At 38.9% G+C, this 19,137-nt stretch overlaps 2 protein-coding genes across 3 annotated transcripts; both read right to left on the bottom strand.

Annotated features, from left to right (window-relative positions):
- Nucleotides 1-250: 250 nt before the first annotated feature.
- On the bottom strand, nucleotides 251-3,746 carry LOC27206696 (serine-rich adhesin for platelets). The gene is made up of 3 exons (XM_016182502.3): nucleotides 751-3,746; nucleotides 555-692; nucleotides 251-491 (listed from the first exon to the last, which is right to left on the bottom strand). The coding sequence occupies exons 1-3, from the start codon at nucleotides 3,738-3,740 to the stop codon at nucleotides 251-253; spliced, it is 3,369 nt and encodes a 1,122-aa protein (XP_016025144.2). The 5' UTR covers nucleotides 3,741-3,746.
- Nucleotides 3,747-4,253: 507 nt separating this feature from the next.
- Nucleotides 4,254-14,444, bottom strand: LOC6732488 (voltage-dependent calcium channel subunit alpha-2/delta-3). 2 transcript variants are annotated; one of them, XR_005545087.2, is made up of 12 exons: nucleotides 13,668-14,444; nucleotides 8,697-10,026; nucleotides 8,444-8,620; nucleotides 8,310-8,387; nucleotides 7,869-8,245; nucleotides 7,657-7,805; nucleotides 7,097-7,602; nucleotides 6,788-7,030; nucleotides 6,637-6,730; nucleotides 6,139-6,560; nucleotides 5,767-5,938; nucleotides 4,254-5,713 (listed from the first exon to the last, which is right to left on the bottom strand). XR_005545087.2 is itself a non-coding variant. In XM_039298481.2 (11 exons), exons 1-11 carry the CDS (start codon nucleotides 13,829-13,831, stop codon nucleotides 5,828-5,830), a joined length of 3,651 nt encoding a protein of 1,216 aa, XP_039154415.1. In that variant the 5' UTR covers nucleotides 13,832-14,444; the 3' UTR covers nucleotides 4,254-5,827. The 2 variants fall into 2 exon arrangements, 1 of the variants encoding a protein (XP_039154415.1); XM_039298481.2 differs by having other exon boundaries at nucleotides 4,254-5,938.
- Between the last annotated feature and the right edge of the window lie 4,693 nt (nucleotides 14,445-19,137).

The following is a 19,137-nucleotide window of genomic DNA, read 5'->3' as shown; positions in this document are numbered from 1 at the left end:
TAAAAGGTTTTGGAAATAGTTTCACCAAAAATATTTCGACCAAATAAATTTTTTTCGATGTCCTACCAAAAATTTAGATCAAAATCAAAAAACTGCACTTACATATTTATTTTTATTCTATTTTCTTTCAAAGATTTTTTTTTAATTATTGACCAAACGGAAGGAAGCCGATAATTGGTAATTCATAGGACTCTCTGTAAAATGAAATCGCGTATATACATTATTTAACATTAAAGTGTTGATAAAAGCCTTACTTATGTGGCAGTATTGGTAAAGGTTCCGGGAAACTCTCATGCATTGCAGAAACTTCTTCATTAGTTTTACGTTTGGAAGGCAACTGTTTTAGTCCTCCATTTACTTTAATATCAGATAGTTTTATTGGGAACTTATTAATTTTCGATCTTGCAGAATTTAAAATCGATTTAGGGATGTGTCTATATTGATTTACATTTTTTCGGTTTTTAATAAATTTGTCTTCGTTGTGGTGTCTACTATAGAATACGGAAATTCTATATAATTCTTATATTATGAATGCGTCATTTATTAATGCTTACATTTTCTGCTCTTTTATATCGCCGTTTCTTTTTTGTATTTCCCGGCTTCCTTCCTTTCGTATGGTTCTCGGCTTAGCAATAGGTTTTGTCCGCCGATCTATTGGTTTGCCACTAAGAAGTATAAGAATTTTTTCCATTCTAAAAAAACATAAATAATATATATATTTTTTTTTAAATATGTGCACTATAAAAATACCTTTCCTCTTGAGATTTTTTAAAAGCATAGAAGTCATGATATAATGCCATCTTTAATTGCTGAATTGCGTCTACAATTGGCTGAAGATTATTTGATACATCACTCCTTAAATTATTAGTAGAAGAGTGTTCTGTTGTTGAAGTATTTGGTTTGGAACTTGTTAGGGCATTCTGTGTTGGTGAAGTTGTTGATATGGTTTGGGTGGTAGAAAAAATTGTACTGTATGTCGTTGAAAAAATTGTGTTGTTCTGTGTTGTGGATTGCGTAGTACTACCATCCAACAATACGTTGTACAACATTTCAAAATCATCGAATAGCTTTAACAATTTTTCCATCGTCAAGTCGGTAGTATCTTCATTGGGATTGACTGTTGTGGAAAGAAGAATTTCTAACTCAGCTGAATCGCCGTTTACTGAATCAATATTGCCCGCGACGATTTGCTTTAGTACGGCTTTTACTCTCGATATGAGCGTTGGTGAAAGTTGCCCCTTCGACTTGTCGGCTAAAGACTTCTGGATTTTACGTAATTTTTTTAAAAGTTCAACAATGTTTTTGATTTTGTCTTTATATGAACTAAGCGAACTTGTTTGGCTAGGGGTAATTGAGTGAGATATGGTTGGGGAACCCTCTGTTGTTGAAAGGTTAAGATGGGATGCTGGGTTTTCTGTTGTTGACTTTATATACGTAGTAAAATGAATATTAGGGGCCATAGTTGTTGAATTGTTGAATATAATTGGATTAGTGTTCTCTCCCGTGATTTGTGTACTACTATTTATATTTTTCTCATCGGTAAATTGGGAAACCGAGCTTTCTGTTGTTGAAAGGTAAGGAGTAGTAGATTGGGAATCAGTGATCATTATTCTTGTATTGGTTGCGGTGAATTGAGAAGATGTGTTCTCTTCAGTTAACCGTGTGGTGTCCGATATTTGTGTATTATTTGAATGGATGGCTGTACTCTCTGTTGTTGAAAAAGTTGATGAGGCAATAGTAGTTGAGTTGGTGGTAATAATTGAACTATTAAATGTGCTCTCTGTTGTTAACTGGCTGGTACTTTTTATATTATTTTTATCATTTAATGAATAGACCAGGTCTGAAAGTATCTTAATTAAATGTTTCAGACTTTTAGAATCATCGCCATTAATCTGGTCTTTAAAGTCATCTGTGTTTGTAGTTAGATAGGGAGTAGTGGTTCCTGTTGTTGAAAGAGTAGTATTAAGCTGAGAACTCGTACTCTCTGTTGGCAAATGATAAGAAATAGTTGATTGCGAGTTCGTCGTCGATGTTGTCGACTTGGTGGATGAAACTGGATGGGAAGAAGATCCTTCTGTTGATGATGTGGTAGCTGGTGACTGGAAACTTTTGCTGTCTCCTGTTGAATGGGTGGTACTCGTAATATTTTTTGTGTCACTGAATTGATTGATCAATCCTTTAAGTTCTTTGATCAAATTTTCCATAACCTTAAATTTATGGTTATCCTGATTAACAACATGAGTAGTGACTTCATAGTTGTTTGTTGTTGGATGACTAGGCGAACTCTCAGTTGTTGAATGACTAGAAGTAGATGATTGGGAATTAATAGTCACTGTTTTCGGCGTAGTGGTTATAAAGGGATGGGAGGTAATATCACCAGCTGAGGAATGAGTGGTCGTCGTTGGCTCTCTGGTGGTACTTGTAAATTTATGTTTGCCATTATATTGACTGATCAGCTCTTCTATACCTTTAATCAAATTAAACATGTCCTTAAATTTACTTTCATCTGTTATTAGATTTGTAACTTCATAGGTGCTTGTAGTTGGATAAGAAGTAGTGACTTCCGCGTTCAAATAAGTGGATGTACTCGGATGAGTAAAGGTGCTTACCGTTGTGGTATAAGAAGTAGAACTTGATGTTTTACTTGTTTTATCCATTTGAAATATAATATTTCTTAGTCCCTTTATCAAATTTCCCATTATATTAATTTGATTGATATTTTCTTCTACAACAGGATGAGTTGAGCCAAAAGTGCTTGATGTTGGATAGAAAGTAGTGGCTGAATAAGAACTAGTTGTTTGTTGGGAACTACTACTTTCTGTTGCTGAGAAACTTTCCTTATCGTTTAACAAAATCACCAGTTCCTCCAGGTTTTTATTCAAATTCTCCATGACCTCATTTACATTGGCACTGTTGTCCACATTTTGATTTGTATTTTGAATAGCTTGCGAAAATGAATCAATTAGTGATTTTTGGGTCTCTATCCACTTCTTTAATACTGTCTTAGTACGTATGCTGGTGCTACCTTCCCTCAATTGAATTACTAATTCAAGTAATTGCGTAAGCATATCTTTTAAAAGTATTATATCTCGAGGGGTCATATTTCTATTGGTATTAGGATCATGACCTTTCAATACATCGGTGATCGCCTTTACGAAGGAATCTAATAAACTGCGCTGATTTTCCGCCCACTGTAGGATCAGTTGGGATGCAGTTTCGCGTACCTTTTCTGCTCCTGGCTTATCCTGTCCAGATCCAGATCGATATTTTCGCTGTAGTTCTTTACGTAAATCTTTCATATTCTGTAATTCTTCGTCATTATAATGAGATTCGGTTGCTTCAGGAATTCGTAACGAATGCATATTGGTTGGTTGCGGTGCACGATATTTTTGGGATACTGTTTTAGAATCTTGCAAATTCTTTTCTGAAATGATATTTTCCAATTCGTGTGAATCACTGTTCTGTTTGTAATCATACCTTTCGGTATGAAAGGTTTTAATATATTTGGGTGAATCGTGGCTTCCTTTTGTATATTTTATATCGTCAAGATACCCGTTTGATGATGAAACAGGAAATTCCTGCAAAAATTTAAGTCGTTGCGGTGGATTTGGTGGATCCTCATCCACAGGGTTCCTTTTTTGGATGACGGATGCTAAATAATTTAGTTGTTGATCTTTGAAAACGTGTCGATCATGTTCATCATGTTGAAATGGAAGCTTGTCTCTTTGATGCATAAACATTCTTCCATGTTGATTTGGAGAAATATAATTAATTTTGTTTCCTTGATTCGATATATAATATCTTCCATTAGAGTATGGATTCGGAAATGAATCTTTGTTGTGTTGCTGGTGCACATTTCCAGTGTCAATATCACTTAACTGTAAAGGAACTTTTTAATTTATAATTTACAATTGTACATTTTTCCTTACGCTTGCTTTAATTATTTTTAAGAACACACATAATAATAAAGTCTTTAAACGAATAGAGTACATTGTTAAAATTTCTCTGGCAATTGAGTAAACAAACCGTAATATTTCAGATACTATATAAAGAAAAGAAAACAACGACCGTTGATAATTAAATTTGTGTTAATTTTCCGCCGATTTTCTGCTCGAAAACTTTTTTCACTAATAACTGTAAAGTCAATTGCTTAAGATAGAAGGGTTGTGAGGAATTTAAGAGGGTTGCTTAAGGTATAAATATAAAATTATACTTACCCTTTTAAAATCCATAACAAATGAAAATCATTTAAATATTTGTCGACGATTAGTTCATTTATTTTGCTAAGGAAATTTAAAATGTTTATCGTTTCTTATTATTAGTGGACATGTCATATACATTGTGTATACGTGTCGAAATTTAATAAAATGTGATTAAAAAGAGCCTATAACTCATAGAGATGAACATTAACTTGATGATGAACTTGCAGCAAATCCACGTATACCATTATAACTAGATTTTGTTATGTCATATTTTTTATACATTTTACAACGTTTAAACACTCCAAAAAATAAAGGTTGTATTAGTAATTCAGTTTGTTTAAAAAATTACATTTAATAGTTAACTGTTTTCATTTCATTTTGCCATTCATCTCAGCATCTTAGCTCACCTTTAAAAACTCCGTCTTCTTTTGATTTCATTTCCTTGAAAATAATCTTAATTTAAATTGTCTTCATCATAATATTACATATTTTGTTTTAGGTTTCTAGGCATAAATTCATAAAGTTCATAAATTGTTTCCACATTCGAAATACGATACAAAGGCAATTAGGTTGGTATTCATTTAAGGTTTGGTTTCCCCTTCCATCTTCCGTGTAAATCTTGCTAAAGACTTTCGACTTAGTGTAAGGCCTGAAGAGCGCTGTAAATTATAGATGGGGTTTTCGAACTCAGTATTAAATAAGTATTGCATACTTTACAGGTGGTCCTATGCGTGGTTTTACAAATCTGTGCGTTAACTTGCCGTTTTAAAAACATTACATTCAATAAAGTACACTTTACAAAACCTTTGGAAAACATATGAAAAATGTTCGCCGCATTAACATTAAATATTATCTATTGTAAACCGTTTTAGGCTGCGTTCAAAAACGAAAACCATATTTATTCTATTCGGCTTTGAGAAATCGCGAATATTCCTAACAAAAGTAGGTGTTTTGTGTATTTTTTTTGCTTCTCCACCATTTTACGTGTATTATAATATTTATACGTTTTTATTGTTGTACAAAATCAACTAAGTTTTATAAAATTACAAAAATAATTGTCATTCGAATTATTTTTGTTCGCATTTACTAATTTTTTGCTAATTTATTCATTTAATATTTGGCATTGGTTGCACCATATTAATCTATCAAAATAGTCCTTGAAACGTGGGTTCTTTTTCTATAGGCGTTAGGTATTGTATATATAAAAAAACATTGCGTTCATTAAGATTCTAAGAAACTGTTGAAGGAGCAGCTTGGAACAAGGAAACTCATCGTGTGAAATCGTTGGTCTTTAAGTTGTCTCCTCTGCTTACAGCGGCCTCCATCGTTCACTACATTTTTAAAATAAAGTAAGACCCAGTTTCATAATTTTTGGCGCAGTTTGTAAGTCTAAAAGTTGAAATTGTTCTTGCTTATAGTGGTTTTAGTACCGAAGATTGTGCCAGTTTTTGTTTGTTTTGCGCTGTTGTTAAACATTCGACAAAGTATTGGACTACGGCATAGTTTACGATCTATAGAAAACAAAAAATATATTTATATATATGTATATGTACAAACAACAAACCGATCGTAGTCGCGTATAGTACATAATAGTTGTATAATGTATAGTTCTGTGTACATTGTACCTAACGCATAAAGCTGTGCGTCAGGTAAAACACTAAAATTATGGTCAGCGGCATTAGCTGAAGCGTCAAAACCAGCCGCGAGGCATTGCCGCAATAGGTGTACAGTTCCTCCTAAATAAAAAGTAAATAATAGTATTTAATTGAAAATCTTAATCACATGAGCTAGTTTAATCATAAGACAGAAATGAAAGCGGATTGTGGGTGCTATAGATAGTGAGACTTGCGATATCTCTTTAGTTCCCGAAAGCTCAACCTTTATACGGACGGACGGAAGGACGAATGGAAGGACGTGGTCACATTAAAATACTTACATCTTCGTGTACCGTATAACACTCTTCGATGCGCCGCCGTTCGTAGAAGCTCATGTTTAGCTTATAGCAGGGGAATTCCTTATCGTATTCCATCCGCTGGGGTTCGGTGGTCAGGCGAACGCTACGAGACGGCATCAGGACATTGACCACCACCAGCACCAGATTGGAGTTCGGGATCTTCTTGACCAAGAAGGGTCGAGTTGATGGCGCCTCCACAAAGTCATTGATGCCCACGAGGGCAGATGGCTGCAGTGCATAAAGAGTGGATCGCTTGTCACACGCCTTATAGATGGGATCGGGTTCGGGTTCATCGAACATGGCGTTTTCGTCGTCGCTATCATCTTTTGGCTTCGAAGCCGAAGACTTTCCTCCATCACCGACGGCCACGTACTCGTCTTCAATCTCATCTGTGTATTCCATAACTGAAAGAAGAATCAAATGAGATTACAGGATATAAGGATATTGCTCTACATGTTGTTGAAAGAATCTAGCACTTACACGGCGCTCCATCAGCCCACCATTGAATCCTCTGGTATTCAAAGAAGAGTCGGCCTACTAAATACTTCCAGCCGAGGCTTAACAATCGAAGAGGCTGGATCGAAAATATATATATTTAATATATGATTAAACTCAAATTGGCAGGACTTACATGCAGCAGACCGTGTCCATCGCTACCCGCCTTTGGTTCCTCCTTGCATTGCTCCTGGTAATCGTACACCTCTATGCTGAGGAAGATGCCCCTTTCCACCATCGCAGTCATGACATCGCCGTGGAACTCGCCAAAGAACTTGCCAGTGGTGTTGATATTCTGTCCAATCACGATGTACGCATTATTGTCAATCACCACACAATCCACGTCGTCATCAGTGCAGATGGGCAAGCAATGGTTGCACTAAAAAATTCAGAAGGAAAAACTTAACTAATCTGGAAAACATAGTTTTAATTTGAATCGACTAACATGATCCACTGCGGTGATGCTGAAGAAGCGCTCCCACATGCGGGCGTGGGAAAACTGGAAGCCCACTACGCAGGCGGGCGCCTCCTTGCCACCGTCCCTCGGAAAGATGGCATGTGAGGCGGTGACCTTGACCTCGCTGTCCTCCATGGGATCATCGTAGTACTTCACCGAGTAGACGAAGCTCTCCGCTCGATCCTCGTGATGCTGCAGGATAGCACTCTTGTACCAGGTCTCATCGATGGCCGTGGTGTGGTAATCCCCGAATTCCCGATCCGTGTCCACCTCAACCTCTCCGAAGATAAACTGCCAGCGGGTCAGGCCACTCATGGTGGCCACAAAGCGCAGATCGGCGCCGAAACGCTCGATCAACTGCCGTTCCTCATCGCTCTCGAACCGCCAAACACCGTAGCTGGAATTCGTTACCTTGGCGTCGAAGATGAGCAGGTTCACCAGCTCCTTGTTGCAATAGTAGGCATCATCACCTAGCGTTTTGCGACCACAGTTCACTGAAATCAAAAGCCATTTATTTGAGTCAGTACCAAATTATTTCGCACACTTACGATCATCTTTGTCGTCCCAGTCGGATTCATCCTCCGCATACTGCTCTGACCACTTCCAATCGTTTTGCATCTTGGCCAGAAACTCGCGCAACTCCGCCTCAGGTGTTTTAAACTCATGACCCTCCAGATAGTGGTATTTGCAATAAACCCTGTACATTTATTAAAATATTTAATGTTCTTATAAACTCAAGCAGATTTAGATTAACACCCACCAATCCGGATGAACTTTCCAGTTTTCGCCGATGAAGAAGTCGGATATATTTATCTTCATGTGCTTGTTCTTGTCCACCTCCTCGCCAACTTTGATCCAAGTTTTGCCATATTCCGTGGGCATTACGATGCCCAAGGTGAATGGGGTGTTGGGCAGCGGGGCAAAGAAGTAGTCCTGCTTCTCCTCGGAAACACGGCGCATCTTGTCATAGTGATACTTGACCGATATGCTCTTGAACTCATTGGCTTCGTGGCGCACCATGGCGTTGCGTATGTGTAGAATAGATTCGCCCGGTTCCCGCGGACTTTGGTCCTCGAACAGGTGCTCCACTTCGGTGAAATCGATGCTGTTGTAGTTGGGATTCATCTTTCCATTGGTCTGGTGTGGGTAATAAAACAATATATATATATATATCAACACCATTTGATACCATTCAACTTACCCCAATGGGTCGTAGATCAGGATGAAGCAGAACATATCCATTGTTGGACACCACAAAAGAGTAGCCATTAACACCCAGCTGGAAAATAATTCCCAATTAGCATTAAACATTTTAATTAAAGTCCTTAATCCCACCTTGTAGGGCAGTGTCAGCTTGTCTATATCTTCCACGGGCACGTCTGTTCCAGCGACTCCCAACAAACGTGCCCTCGGATTGGTGCTGTTCACGTGGCGATAGAAGCGATCAAAGGCGGGCACTCCCACGGATATCATTAGGCGAGGTCGTTTCTCATTGGAAGTTTTTGGATCGTACTGTATGGAAAAATATAATATTGTTAATGTTTATATTTTCAACATATTAAAATATTTTCAGTATTCAGACTCTAACCGTTTTATCGGTGAAGGCGTGCGTCCAGGTGGGCGGATGCTGTTCGTTCTGCAGCACCAAGGGCGTGGCAATGACATCGACGTACTTGAGCACCTCCTCGTGGACCTCATCCAAAGTTTGGACATGCGAGTAGTAGCCCCGATTGAGGCAGGCCATCCACTGGATTTCGCGCACCTTGGTGACCTCCTTGCCCAGCAGATAGGTGAACACACGGGTGTCCATCTGCGAGGTTCCATTTTCGCCATTGCCCCAGTTGTACTTCTGAAAGACTTCGGTGGTATTTCCAGCCACTCCGTCGGTGACCAGCATGATGGCCTGGTTGCACGTTGAATTGGTGACACAATGGCGACTATCGTAGTATTTTCGCAGCAGTTGGAAGGCCGTCTCGTAGGCCAAGGTGAGATTAGCATATCCTTCGGGATCGTCCAACAGTTCGATTTGCTGGTTGAAGACCTCTATGTTTTCAGGTGTCGCCTGGACGAGGGCTCCATTGAAGCAGGGTATTATGTCATTCACCTCACTCGAGTACCGCAGAATGGTGAAGAAATCATTATTGGAGAAAGTGTCTAGGATGCTGCGAATGGTGAACTTTGCCACGTGATGCCGGAAACCCGTCATTGAACCCGAATGATCCAGCAGGATGACAATGTCCTTTGAGCACGTGGCTGTCTCAATGTACCAAGACCTCTTGCGGCAATCATAGGTGTCGGCATCATCCCGATTTGGTCTGGTATCAGTCCATTGGGCAGCCGGATAGTGCCGAAGGATTCCCGTATCGGAGCCAAAGTACTGCCAAGACAAGGCCGGATCGGATTGGTAATTCTGCCGGAACACCTCGTCCAGATGCTCGGACCACATTATGGTCTTCAGAACGCGCTCCGACCGATCCCATATATTCGATGGCACGTGCACCGAACTGTGTTCCGTGTCCACTGGCGTATTGTAGAAGTGTGTGTCCGGATTCAGCTCCATATTCCGATACATCCAGGCGAACTCAGCCTCATTCGGTTCCAGCTCCTCGGAACTGTTTCCATTGAAGGTCGAATACTTGCTAGAGAAGTAGGTGAAGTTCTGCAGCGCATAGGTGAGATTAAACTCAAAGTTCTCGTTCACGTATTCCGCCCGCTCCTGGATGCAGCGCACCGCGTCCATCTTCCTCGCCAGCATTCTGCCCACATTTTTCGTTATCGACTTAATCAGTTCGGTGCCGTTCTTCAGCTCCACGCGGGCATTGTACTCCTTGTACTTCTCCTTGATCTCCTGCGACTTGGTGATCTTCTGCGCCAGCGCGAACAGCTCGTCGCCAAACTGGGTTGCCCACTTGCCGACGCTGCAATAAGAAAAATATTTGGTAAATGAATTGTAATAAATAAATATTAATATTATTATAAATTATCTTAAACAAAATTATACCCAAAACTTTAAAAACTATCATATCATAAATTCAGTTATTTTAGCTTAATTCAATCTGTGATCTTTATGATGTCGCATTCAATACTTTCACAGGACTTCTTTTTGGCTTTATAAAAATCATAAATAAAGAATAAGCCATTGAAATTGTACTTTTGTACTTAATTGGTTGTGTTATCCCTTCACACAACTTGTTTTTTCTTTCTGGCATTGAACATGCAATCCCATTAAAATCTATTGTGAGTTATATCCCCACGCAGTGCAAAGCAGTAAACAACACTGTCCCGATGTCAAAAGTGCGCCAGCGAGGTGTCAACCACCTGTCCGAGTTCCACTAATTCAATTAGCGCACATGTTTGCCAGCGGTGTGTAGGGGCGTTGGGTGGATTGTGGGTGGTGTTCGCACCTTCCTTGCGCCTCGCACCTGGCCACAATGCGGTGACAACGCCGTCTTCCTGGCAGCGCAGTCGGCGTTCCACCACGAGCAGCTGTTCCGAGTTGAGAAATCAACAAGTGCCTGCGCGCGCACCTTCGCTCTTTTCTCGCTCTCTTTTCTTTTACTCTTAAAGGAAAGGCTTTCTCTTCAGAATGTGGGATGATTTTGGGCCGATTTCATTAGTTAATGCATTCGAATAGCAAAAAATAATTAAAATATAGGTTGCTAACGTTTAGATAAGCGTTTAAAATAACTTTATAGTTATTAGAAAGGTGAATTATACACAAGACAAATGTAACTACCACTAATTAGAAAATATGAACATTTAAGTAACGTATTTGTATCAAATTTACAAGGTTTTGTTAGAAGACTTGGAAACAACTAATTGTAATATGGAGGGGTAATCATCATTACTTTCATTTGATTTTCTTTTTGGTAATCAGTAGTGTTGTAAAGTCTTAATATTTACATTTCGCCCGCAAAATGTCAAAGCCCTTTAAGCCATATTGCATTGACTTGAAATGCATTAATAACGGCCACTTGACATTTGATAACCCGGTTAAAAAAAGCAAACACATACATACATGCATTTTTACCCATTTTTATGTGATTTTTTTTAATAGTTTTTATGTGAGTGTATACTAGAAAACGTGTAAATAATTCATTTAGCCAACTGCATTTGCCTGACAACCGTTCGCGTGAGAGTTTGGCATTAACTATAAACATTTAAAGGCATTCTGTGCTGCTGCCTGCGCATGACCGCACTATTTTCTACCCGCTCTTTATCTCTCTTTTCAGTGCGGGAAATCTCTTGACGTGGCTTTTGATGTCGCCGACGCAGCCGGCGGCGCTGTTTCGGCCATTTTCATTTCACTTCTGTCGCCGACGTTGCCTTTGACACAGTTATTCCGCCAGCCCCGAAGCACCCCGATATTTGCCCCAATATATATATATATATTCCCCGCACGCTCTCAAGTGTTTTGGCCCGGTCGGCGCTCGGTGAAATTGTTTTTGCCGCTGGTTGGTAGTTGAAAATGAACGATGCCTCCTCTCTGGCTTTTATTGCGTTCTGGAGTTGTTCAATTAATTTGCCCATATTGCTATGTCGTATCTCGTTTGTCATTGTTTTAGATGGCCCTTGTTAGCTGCGGCCACGGAAAATGGGAAAACCCTAAGCACTCGGCGAAAATGTATCACTTACAGAGCGGTCATGGGATCGCTAACGAAAATGAAATCTCGTCCCAACAAACTAAATTTTCCCTGGAATCATTTAATACGCGCATATTTGAACAATAATTTCTGTTTAAGATTGAATTTTTATTACGGTTCCCTCGGGCATAAATTGCTATATTCTATTAAAGCTCGACTGGCTGCAATGCGCCAAAAATCCCGATTCCCCATTAAATATTCTTTGTAATGCGAACGGACATTAAACGATTTTCGGTCTCTGCTCTTTTTCATGCCGCAATTTTGTGGCTATTTAGTAGAGCTAATTTGGTTGGGGAAATTTTATTATGGGGTTTTTGGTCTTTAATATTTGATTATTTATCTATCCATGATGTAGTTCGCTAATTGGACATTTACTTTATTATAATTTATGTGCACCGCATTACTTTTTATTAGTCATTTAGACTTGCTAGCGTATTTACGCAATGATAACTATACCTATAATCTTTTCTGTTTTTCAAAATGTATATTCTGTTATATATTACTTTTCACTGAAAATATATTTGGCTAGCTTATTTAAAACTTATTAATCATGAGGGCCGTAAGCTTTCGTTCGCAAACAAAAGAGAACAGATTTTGCTTTCCCTAGGTCCCCGTTTACTTTAATTAATTGTAGGTATTTTGGCCATTTGTTTAGTGGCCTCAAACAAAATGCCCCATAAAATATTCATTTAGCGTAAATAGGCATCAGTGATTGTACCTTTTCGCGTCATTCGAAAAGTCAGCATGTCAGACAAATAATGTTCATGTGACTTCATAAAAACGTGGGGCACACAACAAAAATTGCGACCCTCTAGCAAGGGAAATAATATCAGGGGGAGAAAAGTCTAGAGAGCCAGAATGAGTGAAAATGCTGACGCACAAAGTGAAATGAAATTGTTCGAAACAAAAGACAAGACGCTTAAACACGCAACGAAATATATTGCCATTTAGACCATAGGAATACCTTATTAGGAATATGATATCTTGGTGTGGAAACGAATATAAATTCATTTTACCAACTAACCACGTCTCTTGTTCCATTGATGTGGGAAGTGTTCAAGAACATGTGTTTTAATTAACCAAAGTCCCTAGTCAATGCAAAATCATATTTCCATGCAATGCATTATTAGTTTAACACAAAAGCTTTGCTTGGAATATCATGTAGTCTGCTTATTTTACAAGCTAAAATTTATAGAGATGCAAATGCCAAAGTGATTGTGTTTGTGAAACCCAAACTAAGTACGAATCATTGTTAGTGGTTGTTTTAATAGCTTATCAGCACATCTCAATATTCACATGTAGCAAATAATTTGCATATTCCTGCCTTGAAAGCAACTTAAGCTGATTCACAGGAATTTGTAATTTGGTTGAATGAAAATCAGGAATTAAAACAACTCAAGTTTTGGGCTACTCAAAAATCAATGACCGAGTAAAATATAGTTATCCTTTCAGTTAAGTTTTCGTTTGATTACTATTATTTACTCGAGGTGAAATTATGTTAAAAACTACAACGTAAGTAATCCACTAAATAATGAAAATTAAAATCAGCAAAAAATAAATTCAAAATGAATACTTTGAAGTTTTTAGAAATAAATAAGCACTTTGAATTCACCCGCTGTTGCGTGAATATAAGCTTATTCATAGCTGGCAGTCGAAAAAAGCCCCATTTTATGCCCACAGGGAATATTGTGTAGACGAATAAAAAGCCGCGCGACAGGCAACGAAATTAGCATAAAATGTACGAAAAAATTAACGAGCGACGGTGACAACGAGATGAGGGCGGCGGGCACGCCCCCTAATTGACTGCGTTTCAAAGACCCCATTCCCTTTGTCCACAAATTAAAATCCTTGCGTGTCTCTTAAATGTAAATATCCTGCTGACCAATTTCCACCTGAGAGAAGGGAGGGGGACTTACGCTTCATCCGCCGCCGAGGCCTCCGCCCAGTGGGTGGTGAAGGGCGTGGGGAAGGTGCCGCCATGCGGCCCGCAAATCAGCAACAACAACAGCGGCTGGGAGAGAGAAAATGCGGTCAAAATGACAGCGAAATGTGTCATCAACTTTTCGCATAAACCAAACATTTTTCTCGCATTTTCCTTGTGTTTTTTGTTTTCGATTCGATTCGATTCTCACTGGTATTGTTCGTAGGGACTATATCGTGGCATTTGGCCCCGTTTCTGGTCAAGCAGGCAGGCGGTACACTTTGAGAAACACGAAATACCACTTCAAAATTGATATACAATTTAGGGTGGAGTCGCAACGTCGACGGCGACGCAAGCAGAGCTTTTCTTTTCGCTCTCCACCGCACACAGGCACACAAGCACGCCGAGCGGGACACGGGGCGTATGCGTAATGCGAATAATAATAACGATAATAACTGCGATTAACGCGAGCCCGTGGAAAGTGCGATACTATTCATTTCATTTTTTTTGGTGCGCCTTGTGAAAAGTGGCCACGATTTTCGTAATTTATTTTCGTATTTTAGTTTTCCTCAGAGCTGCGTGCGTTGAAATTTTCTATATATAAACGGCGGGGCTCCGAACGATTTGATTACACATATGGAACACACTGTCGCTTGTGACTGTATGTGTGTGTGTGTGTGTGGACGGGCGATGTTAAATTTTGCGCGGTCTTAGCGTTTTTCCGTGCCACGAGCCGCCGATGTCGAAGAGCTGCGAACAACTGATTTCGGATTTCTGGCAAACGTAAAATGCCAGCTCCTCTCTTTGGGACAATCCTTGCTCTTTAAAGAGAGAGTCCTATTTTTAGTCTCTCTCCTTGTTTACATTTGGAATGTCTAAAACAGCTGTTTTCGTGGTTTTTCCTTTATCTATTGATTTTGTCACAAGGGAAACGCGTATCTTCTTTGTGCCGCTTATTCACAACAGAGAGGCGAGTTTTCCACACTTTTCAAAGAGCTCTCGAGAAGAGAATTATCGAGATTCTCACACCTCAAGAGTTTTTTAAATAATTTTCGATGCCTATGGAAGCTATTTGTAGCTTTTTAGATTCAAGGGACTGGTAAATTTGTGTAAGCGAATTTTAAATAGAGGTTTATTTGGTGTTTTGGGCGAAGTAGTTGGTAACTTAATTTTAATTCAGCCGATTATTTATAAGTTGGTTTTCTTTGTTTTTAACAAATTTTTGTGACTATTTTCCCGAGAACTTTAAAAAGAAAAGAAGTGATTAAGTCTCAATTTCTTCTGATCCAGCTTAACAAAAGTAATTCGTACCATAATTTAATCTGTAAATTTCTCCTTGCAAGTATTAATTAATAGGCAAGACACAATCGTATGCCACCTGCATATTTCATGAACCTCAAAAACAGACTTTTGGGGCCCATCATCTTGCCATAATTCCGCTTGAAGTATTCAGCCTGCGTTTAGCAACAAAATCCAATTTCGGTTAGCGCAAAAACCCAAAAAAAAAAAAAAAACCGAGACACACATGCGAAGCGGCAAAGTTCAAGCGCGCCTACCGCACATCAGTAGCATATCCTCACCGAAAAACCATCCGTATATGTATGTATATGAGCACACACACACATGCACATAGAACCTCTGGCAAGGACGTGCAGGATGCCAAGCACCAGTTCACATTTATGAGGAGACAGGGTCAGAGGTTTCCATGATGACGATGACAACGCACTTAGTCAAATTTTTTAATGAACTCAACAGCGTTTTACTTTTACACGGAGCGCTACCACTAGCGGAAAGTTTGAGTTTTTCGACTAAATGATACCCGGTTATACTAAATAATAAATATATATATATACCTTAATAATGCTAGAAAACTATTTTCTTATAGGAAAGGTGAAAGTTGTTCTTTCAGATTTTCTTTTTGGCCATGTAGCTAATTAAACTTTCTTTCAATGTATTGAGAATGCATTAATTAAACGGCAAGTAAAAAATGCTGCTAAAGCGCAAATGCACTATTTACATATTCATGAATGTAATATACCCGCTTTTTATATTATTAAAATAAGAGGTGCAAAACCAACAACTAGAAAGCGTATGATGGAGGGCCCTTTTGGAGTGTAGTTGCCTGCAGTTTTGTACTGACAAAAGGTGGAATGCAAAAAGAGGAAAACTTTCAGTAGTGGCATTTCAGGTATTTTTCCCAGGCTCTAGCCACTGCACACTGCAACCTGGCTAAATTGCGAGCATGCTTTTGGGGGCACCCATCCTGCAAAACCTCATGTTAATGCTCTCGTAATTGTGGCAGCTGTGGAACACGTATCTGCCGGATGAGAAGCTGGTGCAACTTGTGTGCGGTTTGTTCAACACTGAAAAAAGTGTTGCGACATTAGCTTATCCGAATATATAATGTTCTATACAATTTGCTCACTTTAAGTACACCGCTGAGGTTAAACACCAGCATGCTTAACTTGCTTGGGAATAATTATATTTATTTGGATATTCCCAAGTGTATTAATAACGTCACGTCTGATGGCTCAAGTGGGCAGAAAGTGAGCCCCAGAGAAAACCGCAAAATGTTGGCTGTGCGCATTTCATTTGCATTCGAAATTATGAGCGGACCAAAATTGCGGCATATTTTCCGCTGTTGACTCTTCACCGTTGGCCGGTAAAGAAGAGTTTGCCAAAAACTTTCGAGAACTTATGCGAACGCACTTCAATTAGAGACAGATAGACCAGAAAAGAATTTCCAATCGAGTCGAACGCCTTGAAGCACGTAATCAACTTTTGGCAGTTCGAAACTTTTTTGTCAGCCAAAAACCCCTGAGGTCTATGCCATCGGTAATATTTCGCAACATCAACATTCGTTTCCTTTTCCGTTTAAAACAGGGTGCTCAGATAATGTCCAAGCTAATATCCAACCTAGGTTCTAAGTTATAGTGCGTAAAATAAAAGATATTCTAAGGATCTTAAAACGTATTCATTACTTGCTTTAAAATCTTTTCTTTTGTAATGAATAATAAATATTTTCGATGGCGGGACCCTGTGACCATAAATTCCCTAAGAGAAAAACCTATTTGAGTTCGCCCTTTCACCTCCACCTGCTGTTTACAACGGTCACCAGTGCAACACCAAAGCAAAGAATGACAATAAGAAAAAAATCCAAAATAAGTACAAAAAAAGTAGGTTGACATCGAGTGTCATTTGCCATTTCCATTTTACTGTTTGGATTGCTGCCAGTTTTTATCCTTTCTGTCAATTGTCCTGTACAACATTTTTGGCAATGTCCTCGGGAATCTTTTTTTTTAACGAAACAGATACGTGTATAAGCTGTTAAATTAAATACAAACTATTACTTTATACTCTGAATGCATATATTTAAATTAAATAATGTAAATTTATCATTATTATTATCTGTAAATCTTTAGTATTACTTTATTTTTTCAAATCACGAAATCACGAAAACTAAATGTTCTCATCTAAAAAGATTTATAAATTACCTCCTAGAAATAATAAATAAATAAACATTAATAAATTTTCCAAAAATTAATTCAGCTCTTATATGTTGTAAAATTCATTGTGTTTTTCTGTGTCCGAATTAAAGTGTTTTTCTTGTGATGGGTTCATCTTTCCGTTATTGGTTTCTTGTTTTCTCACAGTTGGCTAGCTCCGTTTTATGGTCGCTTGGCAACATCAGCTTCATTTCGTTGTGACCACAAGTCCTTTACCCGAATTTTTCATGTATGGCTGCCCAGTGAGCGTGAATAACGTGAATAACCCAAAGCGTGTAAAAAGTTTGAACAAGTTAACATGTTTCGTATATTCTATAATGTCCTTCCGACCACGTTCTCGTTTACGAGAACGTCCGCATCCGACAAATCGTTACCAGGGCTGCAGGGCTTATTGGATTTACGGATGTTATTTAATTAAATTGCTATCTGTTAGAACTTGAGCTTTGCACTCGGCTTTAATTGCATATCAATTTCGCAGAGCGTAGTCAAATGGCGAAAACAACGCACAAATGGGAAAAACAATACGACGAAGCCTGGTCATTAATTATGTCAGATCTGGCTAAAGTCTAAAGGCCAGCAGTTAACTGAGAATCGAGTGTCAGTGCCATTTCGGCAGTGGAAAAGTGGCATAATTTATGGACTGGCGCCCATTTCATGGGCTTTTGCTTCCCGGTAAATTATGGCACCCGTACGTGTCCTTTTGTGTCCTTGTATAATTCGCCTCCATCTGACAATGACACTGACGCATTTGCTTGTTGTTTTTTTGCTCACCCATTTGTCCCATTTAATGCCAGCATCCATAATGTTTCGAATGCGAAAATGTTCTCATTAGCCCGTTGTCAGTATTGAATTAATTTATATAGGAGGCAATTCTGCTAATTAGTAATTGCTGATATTATTTGTTGTCAAACGAAATAGCCCTGTCAATTTCTGGCTTTTGGTATTGACGATTTTGGGTCGGCTTTGTGGTTGGCTTTGGAATATAAAACCGCTAATTAGCTGCATGATTTGGAAATGAGGAATTTAACTACACCTGTGTAGCTTGAATATAGTTGGAGTGTTATATGATTCCAAGAGGCCGTAGGTAACATAATTTCAATGAGTTGTTAAAGATTTAAATGTTACAGATAAGGGATATTGCCTATGGAATTTTACTACTATTAGTATGGTTAAATTATTACTAAAAAATCTACAAAAATCGTATCAAAAAACACTTGTGCACGCAGCCTTCATCGGATTTTACACGATAAGCACGAAAAGTGATGGAAAAAGTGTGACAATGTTTTTGTGGGCTTACTTCGGCGCTTTTCTTTTTGCTACAAATGCTCCGCAATCTAGGGGATATTTTTTTGCACTTCCGTTTTAATTAGGCGAGAGAGCTTTTGGCCAGATTTTCTTTTAAGCCCATCGGGCAGGCACTTTACCTAATTTATCTTTTCAATGCCACCCCTTGGTCCGGCCATGTTCAATTAGTTTGACCCATTTTCTTGAAACAAAGAGCAGGAAAATGTGAAAGCCCATCACCGCCTAACCCCCTTAAAAACCTCGCGATTACTGGGAAATTGTTTTCGGCTTCAAATTTATGGCAACTGCTTCAACGCCTCGGGACTATTCATAGATTTTCAAAGCAAATCGATAATTGCTTTGGCTAAACCGCAGATTCACAAGCTTAATTACGGAGATATTAGATTCAATGAACCGCACATTAGCCCCCAAATCGATGTTGAACTTGTATCTTCAAATGTGGCTTGGGGAGTAATGGAAACCGGATGAAAGCTCCTTCATTGTCAGCCTATTTTGCAATGTCCTTAATTAATTATCTGTGACAACAGCGCGATGTCCATGGGACTGCAAGTTGACAACTCCTAAAGGAATGCCGGCCGTTTAACCTTGTTGTTGTTAACGTTGATGGACAGGCTCAGAGGAACCAACTTCTTTCACCCGCATCCCAAACCTTTT

The sequence above is a fragment of the Drosophila simulans genome, chromosome 2L (genome assembly GCF_016746395.2).
Source record: "Drosophila simulans strain w501 chromosome 2L, Prin_Dsim_3.1, whole genome shotgun sequence".
NCBI lineage: Eukaryota > Metazoa > Arthropoda > Insecta > Diptera > Drosophilidae > Drosophila > Drosophila simulans.
The sequence above is the reverse complement of the archived record's forward strand: the minus strand, read 5'-3'. Positions and strand labels throughout refer to the sequence as shown.